This window comes from Lathyrus oleraceus, chromosome 5, assembly GCF_024323335.1.
Source record: "Lathyrus oleraceus cultivar Zhongwan6 chromosome 5, CAAS_Psat_ZW6_1.0, whole genome shotgun sequence".
Classification (NCBI taxonomy): domain Eukaryota; kingdom Viridiplantae; phylum Streptophyta; class Magnoliopsida; order Fabales; family Fabaceae; genus Lathyrus; species Lathyrus oleraceus.
The window spans coordinates 211955219-211973324 of NC_066583.1; the positions used below are offsets into that span (position 1 = coordinate 211955219).

At 36.3% G+C, this 18106-nt stretch overlaps 3 protein-coding genes and 1 non-coding gene across 7 annotated transcripts; 1 reads left to right on the forward strand and 3 right to left on the reverse strand.

The window, feature by feature from the left end:
• Positions 1-1282: 1282 nt before the first annotated feature.
• LOC127089619 (small nucleolar RNA R71) lies at positions 1283-1390 on the reverse strand. The gene has a single exon (XR_007791191.1). It is a non-coding gene; the product is annotated as a small nucleolar RNA R71 (small nucleolar RNA).
• An 806-nt stretch (positions 1391-2196) lies between these two features.
• Positions 2197-3009, forward strand: LOC127079776 (uncharacterized). Its single transcript, XM_051020145.1, has one exon. It carries the CDS (start codon positions 2197-2199, stop codon positions 3007-3009), a length of 813 nt encoding a protein of 270 aa, XP_050876102.1.
• A 413-nt stretch (positions 3010-3422) lies between these two features.
• Positions 3423-6748, reverse strand: LOC127082992 (protein ZINC INDUCED FACILITATOR-LIKE 1). 4 transcript variants are annotated; one of them, XM_051023226.1, is made up of 17 exons: positions 6481-6742; positions 6276-6316; positions 6095-6155; positions 5907-6009; positions 5721-5823; positions 5574-5627; positions 5426-5488; positions 5286-5335; positions 5090-5165; positions 4834-5004; positions 4676-4763; positions 4514-4599; positions 4321-4428; positions 4158-4202; positions 3953-4041; positions 3791-3834; positions 3423-3717 (listed from the first exon to the last, which is right to left on the reverse strand). In XM_051023226.1, the coding sequence occupies exons 1-17, from the start codon at positions 6626-6628 to the stop codon at positions 3605-3607; spliced, it is 1443 nt and encodes a 480-aa protein (XP_050879183.1). In that variant the 5' UTR covers positions 6629-6742; the 3' UTR covers positions 3423-3604. The 4 variants fall into 4 exon arrangements, 3 of the variants coding, with proteins under 3 accessions (XP_050879183.1, XP_050879184.1, XP_050879185.1); XR_007788275.1 differs by having other exon boundaries at positions 3612-3717; positions 4334-4428; positions 6481-6748; XM_051023227.1 differs by lacking the exon at positions 6276-6316 and having other exon boundaries at positions 6560-6745.
• A 118-nt stretch (positions 6749-6866) lies between these two features.
• Positions 6867-11434, reverse strand: LOC127082993 (putative multidrug resistance protein). The gene is made up of 7 exons (XM_051023229.1): positions 11195-11434; positions 11056-11110; positions 10781-10965; positions 10173-10630; positions 9551-10091; positions 7389-9325; positions 6867-7275 (listed from the first exon to the last, which is right to left on the reverse strand). Exons 1-7 carry the CDS (start codon positions 11381-11383, stop codon positions 6903-6905), a joined length of 3738 nt encoding a protein of 1245 aa, XP_050879186.1. The 5' UTR covers positions 11384-11434; the 3' UTR covers positions 6867-6902.
• Positions 11435-18106: the final 6672 nt, after the last annotated feature.

An 18106-nucleotide genomic window follows, 5' to 3' on the forward strand; every position in this document is an offset into this window, starting at 1 on the left:
TAGAGATATTGATTCCGTTTTTGAAAGAGAGGAACCAGTATCTGAGCATAGAAAATAAAAACAAGATTTTAAATTAAATCCATTGCGACAACAAGGCTTATTTTAAATTGTAAAAACAACCATTTTTAAAAATAGAGTTTAGAGGAATAAATATGCTGCGACAGTAGACGTTTGTAAGTTTAAGCTCTGGTGCTACGCGAGCGACAACTAGTATCACCTTTCAATTTATTTTTCACTCGAAACAACTTTTTAATCAATTAGAAGTTCTTGATTTTCAAAAACATAAGTTTAATACTTTAACACGCCGAACCGCGACAACGACATTATAAATTTTAGAATAAAACTCGGTTCCAATTTAGCGAACGTAAATGGTTCATTTAAATTAAGTTTTTTTCCTATTAAAGAAAAAAATATTATCCCGATTTAATTAATTAATACGATTTAGCTGTGAGTACTATTGATCGATGCAAACCATATTTTGGTCCCGCTTTTATTAATTATTTTAAAACAAACTCACTTTATCTTTTGCTTTAATTCTCCTTCTCACCTAATACCATTACCTTAAATTTACATAGCAATAGTAGATAGCGGTAGGATTGACCAAAATTCCATGTGGGTTCGACAACCTTTTATATTACTCCGATAGATTCCGTGCACTTGCGAAAAACATCAAAGAGAAGGAAAACATCACATCAAGTTTTTGGCGTTGTTGCCGGGGAATATTAGTCAATATCACAACTCATTGTTGCGTCGTATAGATTAAGGCATTTTATTTTATTTCTACCGGTTGTATGCCCAACACTTGCTCAAACATAGAGGAGTTAGAATAACCGATCCCTGAAGTTGAGCGTTACATTCACCTCAAACGCCGAATACATGAATTTAGAGCCAAATTCGAGCCTATGGATGAAATTGATATTCGCCCACTCAAGGACTTTGCAGTTCCGTCTCAGGACGAACCATACTTAATCATTGTTCCACATGCAATCCAGGCGAACAATTTCGAATTGAAACCGTCTCTGCTGTAAATCATACAACATAAACAGTTCTCTGGAAATCCCAAAGAGGATCCAAATCTTCATTTATCAGTGTTTGTACAATATGCCGACACATTAAAGAGTAATGGTGCCAATCTATAAGTCATTCGATTACGTCTATTTCCATTTTCCCTGAGAGATAGAGCCAAATCATGGCTACAGTCTCTACTTGCGAACTCAATCACCACTTAGAATGAATTCAAGAGGGTATTCTTAACGACATATTTTCCACCAAGCAAAATGACAGTACTGAGAAATCATATAACTACGTTTAAACAAGCCGAAGGAGAATCACTTTTTGATTCATGAGAAAGATCTAAAGATATGATAAGATTATGTCCTCATCACATATTAGAACAATGTATTATCATTCATACCTTATACAATGGTCTACTATACAACACAATAATGATCATAGACGCTGCTACTGACGGATCCTTCATGAACAAACCCTTTGATGAAGCCTACCAGCTTAGTGAAAACATGGCCTAGAATCATTACCAATGGGGAACTGAACGAGTTCAAGTCGAGAAAACCCAACAAAAAGGAGGAATGTTCGAAGTCAATGGAATTGATCATGTAAATTTTAAAGCCGATGCACTTACCCAAAAGATCAATAACTTAACTATAACCACTCCAATCCAACCATCGTGCAACCCCAAACTATGAAATTTGTGGAGTCTAAGGATATATAGCCACTAAGTGCCAAATATTGACTGGAACTGCGCATGACCATGTCAACTATGCGCAAGAAAATCCCTATTCCAACACCTATAATCCTGGATGGGGGAACCATCCCAACTTTTCCTACAAGAGCAATAACACATTATTTGCGCCAAACCCTCCACCTTCAAACCCTCCAGATTTTCAAAAAGGAGCCCACGCCGCTCCTCCTGCTCCTAGAAAGTCAAACTTAAAACTTATGATGGAGAACTTCATTGTATCTCATACCCAACAGAACAAATAGTTCATGAATTAAAACGTTCACACTAACGAGCTGGTAAAACAATTGGCAAACAAGGTTGAAGTCATGTCTACACATAACAAGATGCTTGAGACTAAAATTTCTCAAGTTTTCTAGCAAAAAGCAGCTACTACTGCTCCTGCTGGAAAATTTCCAGGCCAACCTCAATCTAATCCTAAGGTCCATGCAAACGCTATGACACTACGAAGTGGGACAAAGATAGATGGACCAGTAGACCCAAAAGTTGAAAACCTTATGATGTATAAAAGAGTAGAGGAGGAACCTGAGAAAGTTACTGATGAAAGTCAAGTAGGAAAACCAATAGCTGATAGCGAAGAGACTATCACTACTAAAGATACTGTTGAGAAAGAAAAATCTTATTTACCTCCACCTCCGTATAAACTAAAGATACCATACCCTCGAAGACTAGCAAAAACTAAGAATGAGGGTCAATTTAAGAAATTCATCGAACTCCTAAAACAACTTCATGTCACTATACCTTTCACTGAGGCCATTATTCAAATGGCCTCATATGCTAAGTTCCTAAAAGAGATCTTGTCAAATAAGAAGAAACTTGAAGATGATGAGACAATGACATTCACTATAGAGTGTAGCACCATTATCCAAAACAACATGCCGCCCAAGTTGAAAAACCCTAGTAATTTTTCTATTCCTTGTGTGATAGGCAAGTTTGTCACCGACAAGACACTATCTGATCTCATAGCTAACATCAGTTTGATGCATCTTTCCATATGTGAAAAACTAAAGTTAGGAGACTTGAGACCCACTAGAATGTTCCTCCAATTGACAGATCGTTCTATTAAATACCCAATGGGAATGCTGGAAAATATTCCAGTTTGCATTGACCAATTCTATATCCCTTCGGACTTCGTAGTAATGGATATAAAAGAAGACTCTAATATACCCATCTTCTTAGGTAGACCTTTCTTAGCTACAGCCGGTGCGATAATAGATGTAAAACGAGGGAAGTTAACATTTGAGCTATGAGAAAAGAAAATCGAATTTATTCTTTCCTAATTTCTAAAAATCCCAGCTATAGACGACACCTGTTATTATATAGACATCATTTATAAAGTCATGTTTGAATAATATTGTTGGTTTATTTAAATATCTCATTGCAAATTATAACCAACACCCGTGATTACATTTAATTTTTTTTTAATAATTATTATCGATGTTGATGTGTTAGTATGAGTATAGTATCATGTTTCCGATGTTCGTGGTTGATAGAGTTTATTTTTAGACTTATATATCAGACCGGATCAAAAGATATATGTCAGGCAATAGGCTTCCAAAAAGCTAGACCCAAATTCTGGAAAAGAGCTGTGTTTGGTCCTCCTTCAAATTTAGAGAGTAGATTTGGCCCTTTAAGATGAGGGTCAACCTGTATCAATATAAAGTTACTTAATGTTCACTTTTAAATTCAAAGAGCATATAGTAATATGCAGATGAAATTACATATATGAAACTCAAACTCAATGATACAAACCTACCATGCATTCACCTATACTAATATCTCAAAGATGGAAATCCAAACTTACATGATGCTAATGCTTCATAACTTATCCAAAATTTATTGATTTCACTGTAACTGCTCCATTGGTTTTTCCTTCTTTTCACCCAAGAAAGGTTTGAACATCAAAATGACTCCAACTCCTTCAACAATATTAAGGACAAGGAAGACCACATGCGTGCCTACAGTAATATAGTAGTTAGTAACAGAAATCATGTTCCTATAAATCATTTATTTACTGTACCAGCATCATACCTGGGAGAAAAGAAGCACTTAATCGCTTTTGTGACCATGCTAATCTGCATTCACCACAAGCAAGCAGGATAAGAAAAATGCATGTAGTTTTTTAAATAAGCTGATTTATGAATCTTCTAAAGAGAGTCAATCAATTTAAGGTTTTCACGATGAGAAACTCACAATGCACCTCCTCCAGCTGGGCCAATTATTTTGAATGCTGACATAGCAGTCATTGCAAAGCCATTAGCTGCACCTCTTTGATGTTGTTCCTGTATACCAAATCAACATGCTATATCTCTCACAAATCACAATTTCATACAAAAAATATATACGAATTTCAACTTTTGTAAGGAAATGACAGTTAATGAGAAGTATTTTTTCTTACCACTGCTCTATTTTGCAGAAGGAATAAACCAGTTGATATTGTCTCCTAAGTTCGGCAAAAAGAATAATATAAAGAAAGAGGTGCACCCTCAATATCAATCGCTCGCACTCATGAATCGACAAAGTATACATAGAAAGAGAGAGAGAGAGAGATCTTCACTTACAAACATAAGGTACCTCAGAATGGAAGCAATATTTAACACAAGGTAGAGTGTGGAGCCAGACAGCAGTGTCATGAAGGGGTAACTTTGCAAGAGTGGTATGGACAATGCCTAAATATCGTGTCAAATAAACAAAAATCAGAATGTTGAATCACAGTCGCAGTAACTGCCATATAGGGTGAAAGTGAAAACTGACCCCTGTGATGCGAGCAAGGTTAACAGGTCCACAAGCTTTTTGCAACGACGGATACAGCGCGAGCTGGTAAATCATCATAGCAAAACCTGAATGGGTCATAGAAGTAGGTAATTAAGCACAAAAAGATAAATGCTTAATAAATATGTTGAGAATAAAATGTACCTGATATTGCCATAACATTACCAACATCGTTAGTCGTAAAGTTCAAACCGCCCAACCTTCGGGGGCTGACAGCCCACAACGAGAAAACCTGGTGTTGGCATATACTATTAGACATCAGAGGGTCAATATAGCAAAATCATGAAGTAGAATATTATTACCTCTTGATAAGCAATATCATGAAGAGAGAAAACACAGTAAACAATAATAGATGACATTAAAGGCCAATTTAAGAAGATGCTTTTGTCTTTCTTGATCTCACTGCTATCAACTTCTGCAGCTTCCACATTGTCATTGGACTCCTTGCTGCCATTGTGGTAGTGAAGTGTTTCCTACAGTCATGCAGACATATATATAGTCACTCACACAACATGAAAGATTGGAAAAGTATTTGTTTAAGGAGCTTAAGATACGTACCGGTAACCAAATGCAGGCGATTGCTACCACAAATGCAAAAACTGATATTACAAAGCAAGGCAAGAAATACGGGAATCTGCGAGGAGAATTACGATTTGACAAATGAAATCCAATATAACAACAAAGTATAAAATAAATTCAAATAGTAAAGGAAAACAAAATTGAACTAATGAAGTTTTTAAAAGTATCTGCTTACTTGTCCCAGAAGGAATCCTTTGGAAATAGATGTGGGTATTTCAATGTTGGCTGTGGTCCAAATTTTCACAAAAGTATTAAAGCAAAGATAGGTTCAAGTGTTTTGAATTGAGTTGAATTTCAAGAGTCAGCTTTTCTCACCTGAGCCAAATAACCTCCTAATGCTGGACCAATGACTAAACCTACTCCCCATGCTGCAACAACCTGATATCAGATCACAGTTTGAATTATTATAATCGACATGTGTTTCTAAGATACGATATAGTAGACAAAAGTAACCGAGGCATACTGATGAGAGTCCTAAAGCTTGCTTCTCTTCTATAAAAATTTCAGTTGTGTAAGCCTGTTAATAATGGAAGCTATAGTTACTTAGAGTAACATAAAATGACTCAAATTCAAACTTTTAATAATAAACTATTGAGGCATAGAGAAGAACCTTTACTGGTCCAAGCAGACCATTTAAACTTCCAAGAAAAAATCTCATGCTAATAGCCATCCATAGATTTGTGCTAAGACCAAACAGCGTGTTGAAAACGACACTGAAATCAAGCAATCACCATCACTATTATATGACAACATATAGTATATAGCTTGAAGGCAAAGGAAACCATGATATACTTACACTGTCATAACCCCTATAATTATAACCGGTTTTCTACCATAGCGATCGGACATTATTCCCCACAATATAGATGTCAAAGATCTTCCGAGCATGAATGAAGATCCTATAACATTTTTGCAATCCTATATGGATTAAGTATTAACGAGGTAGAATACATCGAAGAATGGAAGTCTGAAATGAAATCTTACCCACATAACCAGCATAGGCACTTATATCTTCTTCACTTTCTGCAACATTGAAATCCTTTACCTGAAAATAAATATTTGCCTTATGTTTGTTTATCTTTCAAGTAGCAGAAATACTTACATTCAAAGTTGCACTACGAAGGAGGTATCAGCATATTCCAGGAAAAAAAAGAAGTTAAATCACCATAAAATAAACGAAGGGAAAGAGCGACGCTATGGGCAAAGCTGTACAATATAAATGAAAAAGCCATCAGAGAAGAATATAGAAGTTGTTTGTTTCTATCATCAAAGATAGAATCTGAAAAACAATGATGAACTTAAATTTGTTGCAATAAAATCAAGAACATTAAAGAGCATGTGAAAAAAGTGGAAAACAGTTCAATGCTCACTGCCACATAACACGGTCATCCATATATAAGAAATATTTCGAATGGAAACATCTGTTCCAAGCTCTTTGGCTCGATCCACCTTACAACCCGGGCAGTTCTGGTAATACCGTTTCTTCAACAACGGTTGTCCTAAATTCTCCTCTTCCATTTTCTTTACACAATCTCACTTCTTGTTTCAAACAAGTCCCACTACCCTCTATAATTTGTTCACTTTAAAGGAGTCAGTACCTTTCATCATTTCTAGGTGGGGTTACATGATAGAAATTCCAGACCGTTAATTATTTGAGGCACCTGTTGATCATTGGTTGGTGTGGTGGAGATATAATATAAATGGTGTGGATTCAAATAGGCTGATATTAAAATAAAAAAATAACAATAATCACCAAAAACTCATATTATTCAATTGTTCATGAAATGACATATCAAGTTGAGTGATTCTGTTGTAGCCTAACTAAAGAGTAATAAGTCCCATTTTTTGATCTATTGTTCAGTAACTGTGAGTGAGAGCCTTGTTCAACCACTTTCCCATTTTTAATTACAGCTATGGAATCAACACTTTGTATTGTTGATAAACGGTGCGCTATAACTACACATGTTCTTCCAACCATCATTTTCTCCAAAGCTTCTTGTACTAGATTCTCAGACACACTGTCAAGAGCACTTGTTGCTTCGTCTAGCAGAAGTATCGAAGGGTTCTTCACCATTGCCCGAGCTATTGCTATCCTTTGCTTCTGTCCTCCTGATAGCTGCACTCCTCTTTCTCCACAGTATGTGTCATACCCTTCCCTCATTGAACTGCATCATCACACAAAGTAGTTTACACATAAACACTTGTATGATAAGCGCTTTATTAAGTTGTTTCACCATTTATTTACCATTGAGATGGATATAGAGATTAGAAAGTGTACCTTATAAAGTCATGAGCATTTGCAAGACGCGCGGCTCTTCTTATTTCATCCACTGATGCATTTTCCTTCCCGTATACAATGTTGTCGCGGATTGTTCCTGCAAAGAGAGTAGGCTCCTGACTCACCAGTGCAATATGTGATCTCAAACTTTTCAAATGAAGTTCCTTGATGTCGCAGTTGTCTATGAATATGGATCCCTTAAACGGGTCGTAAAATCTTTCAATTAAGCCAATGATGGTGGATTTTCCTGATCCACTTTGTCCTACTAATGCTACTGTTTTGCCAGCTTCGATCTCAAGAGTTAGGCCTTTGAGAATCATTTGATCTGGCCTTGCAGGGTACGAGAAAAACACGTCTTTCAGTTTTATATCACCCTTCATAGTCTTTTTCATTTTTCTGTTTCTAGTATCTTCTGGTTCAATCTGAGTTTTTCTATCCAATATTGCAAATACTGAATTAATGGCTCTTCCACTTTTAGCTATGTCAGAAGTCATGCTTCCTGTATCGGCAATTTGTCGTCCAGTTCCCATCAAAATGAGGAAAACTTGCAAGAGATGCTTTGATTCTACAAGTTTACGATTTAATAATATGCCTCCATACCAAAACGTCAAAGCTATAGATGCTGTTGTTATGAATTGTGACATAGACAATATAGAACCTGAAATCCATGATTGCTTGATGCTTTCCTTCTTGGGGCCATCCATAGCAGTTTTGAATAAATTCAGTATCCTTTTCTCGGACGAAAATGCCGCGATAGTTCTGTGGTTTGTTGTAGCTTCCATTGCTAATTGACTAGCATCTCTTTGAGCATTTTTTGCATTACCTGACATACTCTTCAAGAGAACGGTTTTTGAATAGAGACATGCAATGACCAAAGGCTGCATAGCAATCATGACAATAGCTACCCTCCATGTAACGATTAAACCGAGTACGAAAGCGAGTGAAGCAGTGATGGAGACCTGAACTAACAACGACATTCGTTCTGCAACGAGGGATCGAACCAAGTTGGCTTCCGTTGCCAAACGCGCACAGATAGCCGCACTTGAATTTTCCTCTTGATCAAACCATCCTATCTCAAATGTCAACACCTTCTCGAGTATATTCTCTCGCACCCTTTTAAGCAAACGCTCTCCCATGATAGAAAAATTGTAATGTTGAATGATGCCTGAGGTGAAGTTTACAGCGGCTATGCAGCAAAAGATGATCGAGTACAACCTGATTTGTGATTCGATGAAAGAGTTATCATCTACGAAGTAGACAGAAGCAACTATTCCTAAGCAATAGGAATAAAATGGCTGGCATATTCCTGAACCAATAGCACCTAAACATCCAAACAAAGCATGTTTCCATTCAGGAGCATTCATCTGTAGTAAACGCCAGTAAGAAATGTTTGAACCGTAAGGTTTCTCCAAGTTTTCACCGCTGTAGTCATCATTAAAGCTAGAACCTATAACACTGATTGAATATATGGGACTAAACGGCTGTGCGGAGCTAAACGCGTGATGAATTGGTGTACTTTGCCAGCTTGAATTCGAACTTGCTGGGTTTTCCATTGCACGAGGGCTCTTGTTTATGTGATGCTGCGCATTTTCATTTTGACTTGTGTGTTGCAAATGTAGCATTTTGGTGTAAATCCCACCTTGTCCATTGTTTAGTTGAAGTAGTTCATTGTGCGAACCACATTCAACCACCTTTCCTGATTGAAGAACTACGATTGAATCAGCCTTACGAATCGTGGAAAGGCGGTGAGCTATGATGATTGTTGTTCTACCTCTAGAAGCCAAGTCAAGTGCATCTTGTACTACTCTTTCAGATTGTGAATCCAAAGCACTAGTAGCTTCATCAAGTAATAGGATTCTAGGATCTCTTATTAAAGCTCTTGCAATAGCAATCCTTTGTTTTTGCCCTCCGGATAATTGAGCTCCTAGTTGTCCTACCTGAAAAAGCAAAGTATAATTTTTCAAAGCTATATAGCATGCGTTTGGAACAGCGTTTCCGTGCTATTTCTTGCGCCCCAAGGCTGAAAAAACGTGAAAACATAGGCCAAACGCACGTTTTTTTCTCTCTTTGACGCAGAAACAAACGTACCAATAATTATTGTCTGTTATCTTGCTTATTAAAGTAAAAAGTGTGAATGGAATGAGATAGGAATCATAGCTTACTTGAGTTTCAAATCCATTAGGAAGTTTAATAATGAAATCATGCGCATTCGCTGCTTTTGCAGCGGTTATAACATCTTCCATTGAAGCTCCTTCTTTTCCAAATAGAATGTTCTCTCTTATAGATGTTGCAAAGAGAATTGGCTCTTGATTTACCAATCCTATCAAGGACCTAAACCACTTAAGGTGAAGTCTCTTTATATCAAAACCATCAAGTAATATCTCACCACATGAAGGATCATAGAATCTTTCGAGCAATGAGATTATAGTAGATTTGCCAGAACCACTTCCTCCGACTAGGCCTATTGTTTTACATGCCTGAACTTTAAGATTAAGTCCTTGGAGAATCATTGTATCTGGTCTTGAAGGGTAACTAAATTCGACATTTTTAAATGTAATCTCGCCTCTTGTATGTTTCAAAATCCTTCCTTTTCCTCTGGTAGAGTCTATGGCTGGCTTTCTATCAATCATCTCGAAAATCCGAGTAGCGGCTATTGTCGCCTCTAATATGGAAGCAAGATTTGGAAGTGCACTCATCAGAGACCTGCATATAGTAAATCGAAGTTAAAACTTGTGGCAAATGGAGTTCCATGTTCGAATACGAAAAAACGGTGAAGATACTCACAATCCTCCCCAAATAATGCATATTTCAGCACAAAACACATGGCCACCTTTTTCTCCTTTGGTCCTAACAAGAACACTCCCAACCCAAGACTGGAATGCCCAAGTAGCATATAGCAAACCGAAACTTCCGATAACCACTCCCTTTGTTTGACCTTGCTTTATGCCAAGCTGCATACATGTTTCAAGAGCAGAACTGAACCTTTTTAGCGTTTGCTTCTCGCCTACATACGAATAAACAGTACGAACCGACGATATTGCTTGTTCGGCTATACTACCAGCATCTCCGAACGCGTCCTTCATTTTACCACCCAACTCTTTCATAGCATTCCCATATATGAGTGCTGGCAAGATCATCATAATTGAAAATGGAAAAGCAGCTACTGCAAGTCTCCAAGAGAGGAAGAGTGCTACTATAAAGCTAGAGAAAAATGCGGAGAGGTGAACTAAACAACTAGGCACCTAAAAACAAACAAATAACCATGTCAGTGTTGAAGCTTAGTTCTATAGCTTCTATGTTTTCGCGGCAAGAATACCTCATGACGCGAAACGTGGTTCCAAAACATGCTGAAAGAGAGAGAAGGTGCAAGAAGATTCTAAAATCATATGTACCTTATCAGACATGGTGTCTTGGATTGTTTGAGCATCAGAAGTTATGGTGGCAATAACTTGGAAAGTCGTGGAAGAGTTAGTTTGCTTGTCAAAGAAACCAACTTCTTGACTGAGAATTGATTTCAGATATTCAATTCGCATTCGAGAAGTTTGTCTTTCTGCAGTTCTTGTCCAACATACACCAACTGCAACATAATATTGTGCACTATATTGGAATCCATATTATAATTGACAGTTTCATCAAACAATGAAAAGTTGGCAAAATCAGTACTTACCGATAAAAGCAGATACAGCAACTCCAATGGCAACAGCAACTAGTTTGAGAGCATACTGAAAGAACGATGAAATGACAACTTTCAAGCATATAACAACAGAAAAGGAATGAAAAATTTGCACTACTAATGTTATTGTTACCTTGTTGATAGTATGAATGGAGACAGTATGCTGAGAACCACCACGAGCATAATCATCAATCAAACTACCAAGAACAAGCATGGTGAGTGGAGTTTGAATACCATCACCAATACAACCCAAAGTTCCGAAGAGTAATAGAAACTTGTCAACACCGTCTGCATAACGGAAAAAACCACCTTTGTTTCCCATATTCTTAGCAGCACAGCATGTCAAAGACCAAAACAACAATTCCTAATGTCTATGTAGCATACCTTGTTATGATTTATAAATAAAGTTTGTTTGTGTCATGAGTTTGATGTGTTGCCAAATGGATTGATGTAGATTACATGCTTTAACATTGGCCGGCACATCTTAATGTTACTAATGTATATAATATCGTTTAACTGTCTAACTCAATTTTTCTTTTGTCGAAATGTATGTGGATAAATCTCTGTCATACAAATCAATCAATGCTTTTCTGAATATAAAAAAGGTTTTATTGTTATTCTCTAATTGACTTTTTGAATTGCATCATATCCTGTTTCATCATATTTTATAAAATCACTTCAATCTCCAATCCAACATATAGAAAGTTTAGTTACGAGACTAAAAGTCAATGAGGGTTGAGTGTCAAGAATGTGTGATTTCATGTAATTCATTTATATAAAATCGGTTTGTAGGATAAGAATTGCTCCGAAGCGAAACCCAAAAATGTTAATGGATTAAACGTTGATGGATCTAAGAGATTTTGTCACCACATATCCACCGAACACCTTAAGACAATGAGATATGGGTCACCTCTTTTATAAATTCAACTTTCCCTCTATTTTTAGTTGATATAGGACTTAAGCACTTTCACCTTGAAACACAACAAACTTTCTCATAAGTGTGAGTCACCCAAATCAATACTAGTCTTGATCCACACTAGAATAATCACTCCCCCGCCGAGCCTAACTAGACTCTATACCACTTGTTGGAGAGTCTGGGGAGTGAGATCCGAAAGTGTTAATGGAATAAACGTTCATGGATCTAAGAGACTTTGACCTAGGGGTGTTCGCGGTGCGGTTTGGACAGTTTTAATGTCAAAAATCATCCGAAAAGCAAGATAAAAAAACATGCACTTTGGTTTGATTCGGTTGGATTTTAGAAATAAAATCAAACCAAGCCAATACAATTTGGGTTGATTCAGTTTTTTACAAGATTTTTATTGAGCTATACATACACCTATAGAGAACAATATAATTTTGTGTTTAGTCATTCAAACATTATCAAATAACAACAAAACTCATTACATTAAACAAAAACTTCTCATTCAATATACAAAAATTAGATTATATAAAAGTGAAATAAAAAATTTAAAATAATAGAATAAAACAATATAAAAAATATTTAAAAAAAAAAGAAAAAACAGAGAAGAGAAGAGATTAGAGAAGATGAAAAAAAAGAACATAAGAGATTCGAAATTAGAGAAGAAAGATGTGATAAAAACGTAATTGAAAAAGAAAACAATAACATAAAAACGAGAAGATGACAAAAAAAGAATATAAGAGATGAGATATTATAGTAGAAGAGGTGAGTCGTAAGTAACAAAGAAGATAGAAATAACACATGATACTACTTAAAGAGATTTGAGAAGGTTGATAAAATTTTAAATATGAGTAAGAGAATATTTGTACGGTTGACCCATAATAAATTTTGATTTTGGATTAGATGTGAGATAAAGAAAGATTGGGTTGTAGAATAATTAGGTTTAGTTTGGTTTAATTCGGTTTGCAAAATACAAATCGCAAACCAAATCAATTTGTGCAGTTTTGTGATAAAATAACTCAAACACATCCCAATCAAATGCGATTTTTTACGATTTCGATTTGCTTTAGTTTAGTTTGCGGTTTTTTATTGGGTTGGTTCGATTTTGAACACCCTACCTTAATCCTACGTATCCACCAAAAACTTTAAGACAATGGAGTATGGGTCACCTTTCTTAAAAATTCAATATTTTCTCTATTTTTAATTGACATGGAACTTTAACCTTTTCACACTTGAAATTAAACAATAAAGTATTTTAAATAAATTGTATAATATGATTTATTCAAATATAAATATAAATCATATTAATTACGTTAAAAAAATTCCCTTAAGTTTAATCACTCTTTAAAATTTGTCATGTTTATTACCATGACCTTAATCAGTTATATGTATGACTGAGTTTCATTAAATAAACATAATATATGTTTATTAAACATTCATTTACTAAAAACTTAATAAATTAATATTTAATCATAAATTGATAAAATATTGATATAAAGAACATAAAAACTAAACATCTATAAACATCACAGAAACAATCACATTCAATTTTTTTTTAAGAAATCACATTTATTAATATATTCAGTAAGCTTCACATGTTCCAATATAAGAATTTAACCTCATGGTGAGTTGAGAATTTAGATTTTACATTTCTAAAACAAAGTATTAGATATATATGAATCATTAACGTAAATAATATAATTAGTTAGATTGATGGTCGTTAGTGTGAGAGAGAGAGAGAGAGAGAGAGAGAGAGAGAGAGAGAGAGAGAGAGAGAGAGAGAGAGAGAGAGAGAGAGAGAGAGAGAGAGAGAGAGAGAGAGAGAGAGAGAGAGAGAGAGAGAGAGAGAGAGAGAGAGAGAGAGAGAGAGAGAGAGAGAGAGAGAGAGAGAGAGAGAGAGAGAGAGAGAGAGAGAGAGAGAGAGAGAGAGAGAGAGAGAGAGAGAGAGAGAGAGAGAGAGAGAGAGAGAGAGAGAGAGAGAGAGAGAGAGAGAGAGAGAGAGAGAGAGAGAGAGAGAGAGAGAGAGAGAGAGAGAGAGAGAGAGAGAGAGAGAGAGAGAGAGAGAGAGAGAGAGAGAGAGAGAGAGAGAGAGAGAAGAGAGAGAGAGAGAGAGAGAGAGAGAGAGAGAGAGAGAGAGAGAGAGAGAGAGAGAGAGAGAGAGAGAGAGAGAGAGAGAGAGAGAGAGAGAGAGAGAGAGAGAGAGAGAGAGAGAGAGAGAGAGAGAGAGAGAGAGAGAGAGAGAGAGAGAGAAGAGAGAGAGAGAGAGAGAGAGAGAGAGAGAGAGAGAGAGAGAGATCACCTTGTATCAATCCATTACTGTGAGTTATTGAACATTGAACATAATGCATTTTGTTACAAACCTTCCTTCAAGCAACAATAGAAAGGTTCAAAGAAGCATCAATGGTAGATCAAGGAAGTCTACAAGAAGACTAGCATGAAGTGTTAAGATCTTCACAACCACTAACATCTCAAATGATGCAGCATAACTCGGGTAATACATTTTCACCGAAACTCTCGATCAAATTACAAGAAAACGACTTTCCTTTATGGAATCAACAAGTCGAAGGAGTGGTTTTTTCTCACAAATTCCACAAAATTATGGTTAATCCAAAGATTCCATCCATGTTCAAAACAAATAATAAGAGGCTTCTCAGCATAGTCTAGGAAGAGTATGAGTCTTGGATTGTGCAAGATCAAACTCTCTTCAGATGGTTACTCTGGACCATTTCTGAATCAATGTTATCAAGATTACTCTCTTGTAAGCATGCTTGTGAAATATGGGACAAAGTTCACAAGCATTTCCACTCACAAATGAAGGCACAGGTGCATCAACTAAGAGTTGAATTGAAAACCATCAAGAAAGGGAATAGGCCAGTGTCAGAATTTTTACTTCTTGTTAGAGCTATAATTAACTCTCTTTTTTCCATTGGTGATCCTATAGGAGAGAGAGAGAGATCAAGTTGATGTTATTCTTCATGGCCTCCCTAAAGAATAAATTTCATTCATTATGATGATGTATGAAAAAGTTGAACCCGCAGACATCTATGAGGTCGAAGCATTGCTATATGTGCAATAGTCTCAAATGGAGAAGTACGAACAAGAATTGGTCACACCTAGTGCAACTGCTAAAATTACACATACTGATAAGTATAACTATGTGGGGAGAAATGCGGGTGGATATTCACATATCGAGGTTGATCTCGTGGTTTCAACAACTTCAGAGGCAAAGGTCGTGGTAGAGTGAACAATACCACTGGTAATAGGCCTACATGTCAATGACATAACACATATGGACATAGTATCACAAATTGTTGGCATATATTTGATGAGAATTTTGTCCCAACTCCAAGCAAATCTCAAGCACAAGCATCATACACCTCTGAAGTTGATCGAGCCAATGTGTAACATCAAATTCAAGACACCAACAAGCCAAGCAACTACACTTCTAGCTCATCAGGACTCTTTACAAATTCCACAGGAGTTGGAATCTAAAACCTAGTTCGCTGACTCAAGTGCATCGCATCATATAACTCTCTATGTTCCAAACATTAAAAACTTGCATGCATGTGTATATCCTAATGAAGTGATACTTGGAAATGGGCACAAACTTGTAGTCAAATCTATAAGGTCATCCATAGTTGAGTCAACATCTTTTCCTAGGTGTCAACTTGCTATAAAAAACATTTAACATGTTCCCAATATCAAAATAAATCTTTTGTGAGTTTCAAATTTTGCAAAAGATAATAAAGTCTATTTTGAGTTTAATGCTAACAAGTGTTTTATCAAATCACAGACATCTAAACTAGTTTTGCTTGAAGGTTATCTTGATGAGCGTGGATTGTATGGCTTCAATAGTCTAACTCTTGCTAATACGCACAATTGTGCATTAAGGATTTTTCCCAAATTGTTTTCATTTGCAAATAACACCACTTCTAGTCATATACAATATTATGTCTCCACAAATGTTGATAATCATGTAATGTGGCACTGTAGGCTAGGTCATTCTAACCCTATAACAGTTAAACATGTTCTCAAATTGTGTAATATTCATGTCAATAATAAGAATCATGAACAATTTTTTCATTCTTATTGCTTAGGGAAGTCTCATAGAATTCATGCTCCTTTAACTCATACAAAATATAACAATGTTTTTGAACTATTTCACACGGATTTATGGGGGGCCTTCACCTACTCCATCTAGAAGTGGCTAGTCTTTTTACATTTCATTTGTTTATGCTCATACAAGGTACACGTAGATATACATGCTGAAACAGAAAAGTGATGCCATCAACGCCTATAAGTTATTACAAATTTATGTCAACACATAATTTAGTGCACAGGTAAAAGCCATTCAATCATACTTTGGAGGTGAATTCCGTTAATTCACCAAGCTACTATGTGAAATAGGGATCAAACATATACTCACATGCCCACACACTTCACACCATAATGGCACAGTCGAAAGGAAACATCGACAAATTATCGAGATGAGTCTGACAATGTTAGCACAAGCTTCTCGGCCAATTGATCTATGGGACCATAGCTTCAATACTGCAGTATGTCTTATCAACATCCTACCTACATTGGCATTATACAATTACATCTCACCATTTTTTCCTTACATCACAAGCAACCTGAATACAAGACACTCAAAGTGTTTAATGGTTCATGATATCCACACCTGAGACCCTACAACCAACACAAACTTGACTTCAGGCGTACAAAATGTGTGTATCTTGGAGTGTCTCCTACTCATAAGGGGCACAAGTGTGTGGCTTCTGATGTAAGAATCTAGATCTCAAAGGATATGATATTCAGTAAATCATAATTTCTATATACCACCTCAGTCAAAGTGTCATCTCTCACAACTTCTATTGATAAACAACCATATGTTCATCTTCCTATCACCTTGAGAGACAACATTCATAACCATACTTCGTAAGTCATTTCAAGTGAAACTCTTAATGAACCACATCTAACTCCATCCACTTCATCAACTGTTCCATTGGCCTCTCAATACAATCCAATAGAAAATCAGCCCTCAAATCACTCATCCTTACCAATACATAAGAAAAGCATATCTCTAATAGAGTAGTTTTGTATTCTGTTAGTATATTTGTATTTCTGTTAGTCTAGCATTGTTGAGCTGTTAGGTTGTTATAACAAACTCAGTCAGTTAGCTAAGCAAGTCTATATATATATATATATATATATATATATATATATATATATATAATATATATATATATATATATATATATATATATATATATATATATATTATATATATATATATATATATATATATATATATATATATATATATATATATATATATATATATATATATATACATAAAGCCCTTTGTATCCAATGATTAAGGAATACAATGAGAAAATCTTTCCTTATTCCAATTCTCTAATTCTATCATGGTATCGTGAGCTTATCTTTTTTGATCCATGGAGCCTCTTTTTCCTTCTTCTTAGGTGAAGATTTCTCACCTTATCTCTGTAAAGCTTGACGATAAAAAATTCAAACAATGGAAGCAACAGATTGACGGAGTCGTTCGCGGTCATCGTCTTCAACGGTTTGTTACAGCTCCGGTGATTCCGCCGCCGTCACCTTCCGATCTTGCATCTCACAGTGCGTTTCTTGAATGGGAGCAATAGGATGCCCTAATTTGCACCTGGCTCCTTTCCACCATCTCCGATTCGCTTCTTCCGAAGCTTGTTGAGTGTAAACACGCGTGGCAAGTTTGGACAGAAATCCACCGTTACTTCAACACTCTTCTCTCCACCAAAGCGCGCCAGTTACGATTGGAGCTCCGTCGTCTCACGAAGGGAACGTTGACGATAGAGGAGCTTATGGCTCGCACGCGTGAGATCAGTGAATCGTTGGTCTCGATTGGGGATCTGGTTCCTCTTCGTAATCTAATTGAGATTGTTCTAGATTCTCTTCCTGAGGAGTATGACTCCATCGTTGCCTCCATCAACAACAAAGATGAATTGAGTTCTTTAGATGAATTGGAGTCGTCTCTATTGGCTCATGAGTCGCGTCTGGAGAAACATCGCAAAGCCGTGGTTACGGAGCCGGCGACGGTGAATCTCACTCAAGCAGCACCACCGC

What these genes read in the sequence shown, in the direction of transcription:
- LOC127079776 (XM_051020145.1), top strand. Translation starts at nt 2,197, where the DNA reads ATGACACTACGAAGTGGGACAAAGATAGATGGACCAGTAGACCCAAAA.
- LOC127082992 (XM_051023226.1), bottom strand. Translation starts at nt 6,628, where the DNA reads ATGGAAGAGGAGAATTTAGGACAACCGTTGTTGAAGAAACGGTATTAC. An exon ending in ACCTTGCTCGCATCACAGGG is followed by an intron (nt 4,429 to 4,513) that starts GTCAGTTTTCAC and finishes CACGATATTTAG; the next exon opens with GCATTGTCCATACCACTCTT. An exon ending in CCAGCTGGAGGAGGTGCATT is followed by an intron (nt 3,835 to 3,952) that starts GTGAGTTTCTCA and finishes TGGTGAATGCAG; the next exon opens with ATTAGCATGGTCACAAAAGC.
- LOC127082993 (XM_051023229.1), bottom strand. Translation starts at nt 11,383, where the DNA reads ATGGGAAACAAAGGTGGTTTTTTCCGTTATGCAGACGGTGTTGACAAG. An exon ending in CCATTCATACTATCAACAAG is followed by an intron (nt 11,111 to 11,194) that starts GTAACAATAACA and finishes TCGTTCTTTCAG; the next exon opens with TATGCTCTCAAACTAGTTGC. An exon ending in TGCATTATTTGGGGAGGATT is followed by an intron (nt 10,092 to 10,172) that starts GTGAGTATCTTC and finishes TACTATATGCAG; the next exon opens with GTCTCTGATGAGTGCACTTC.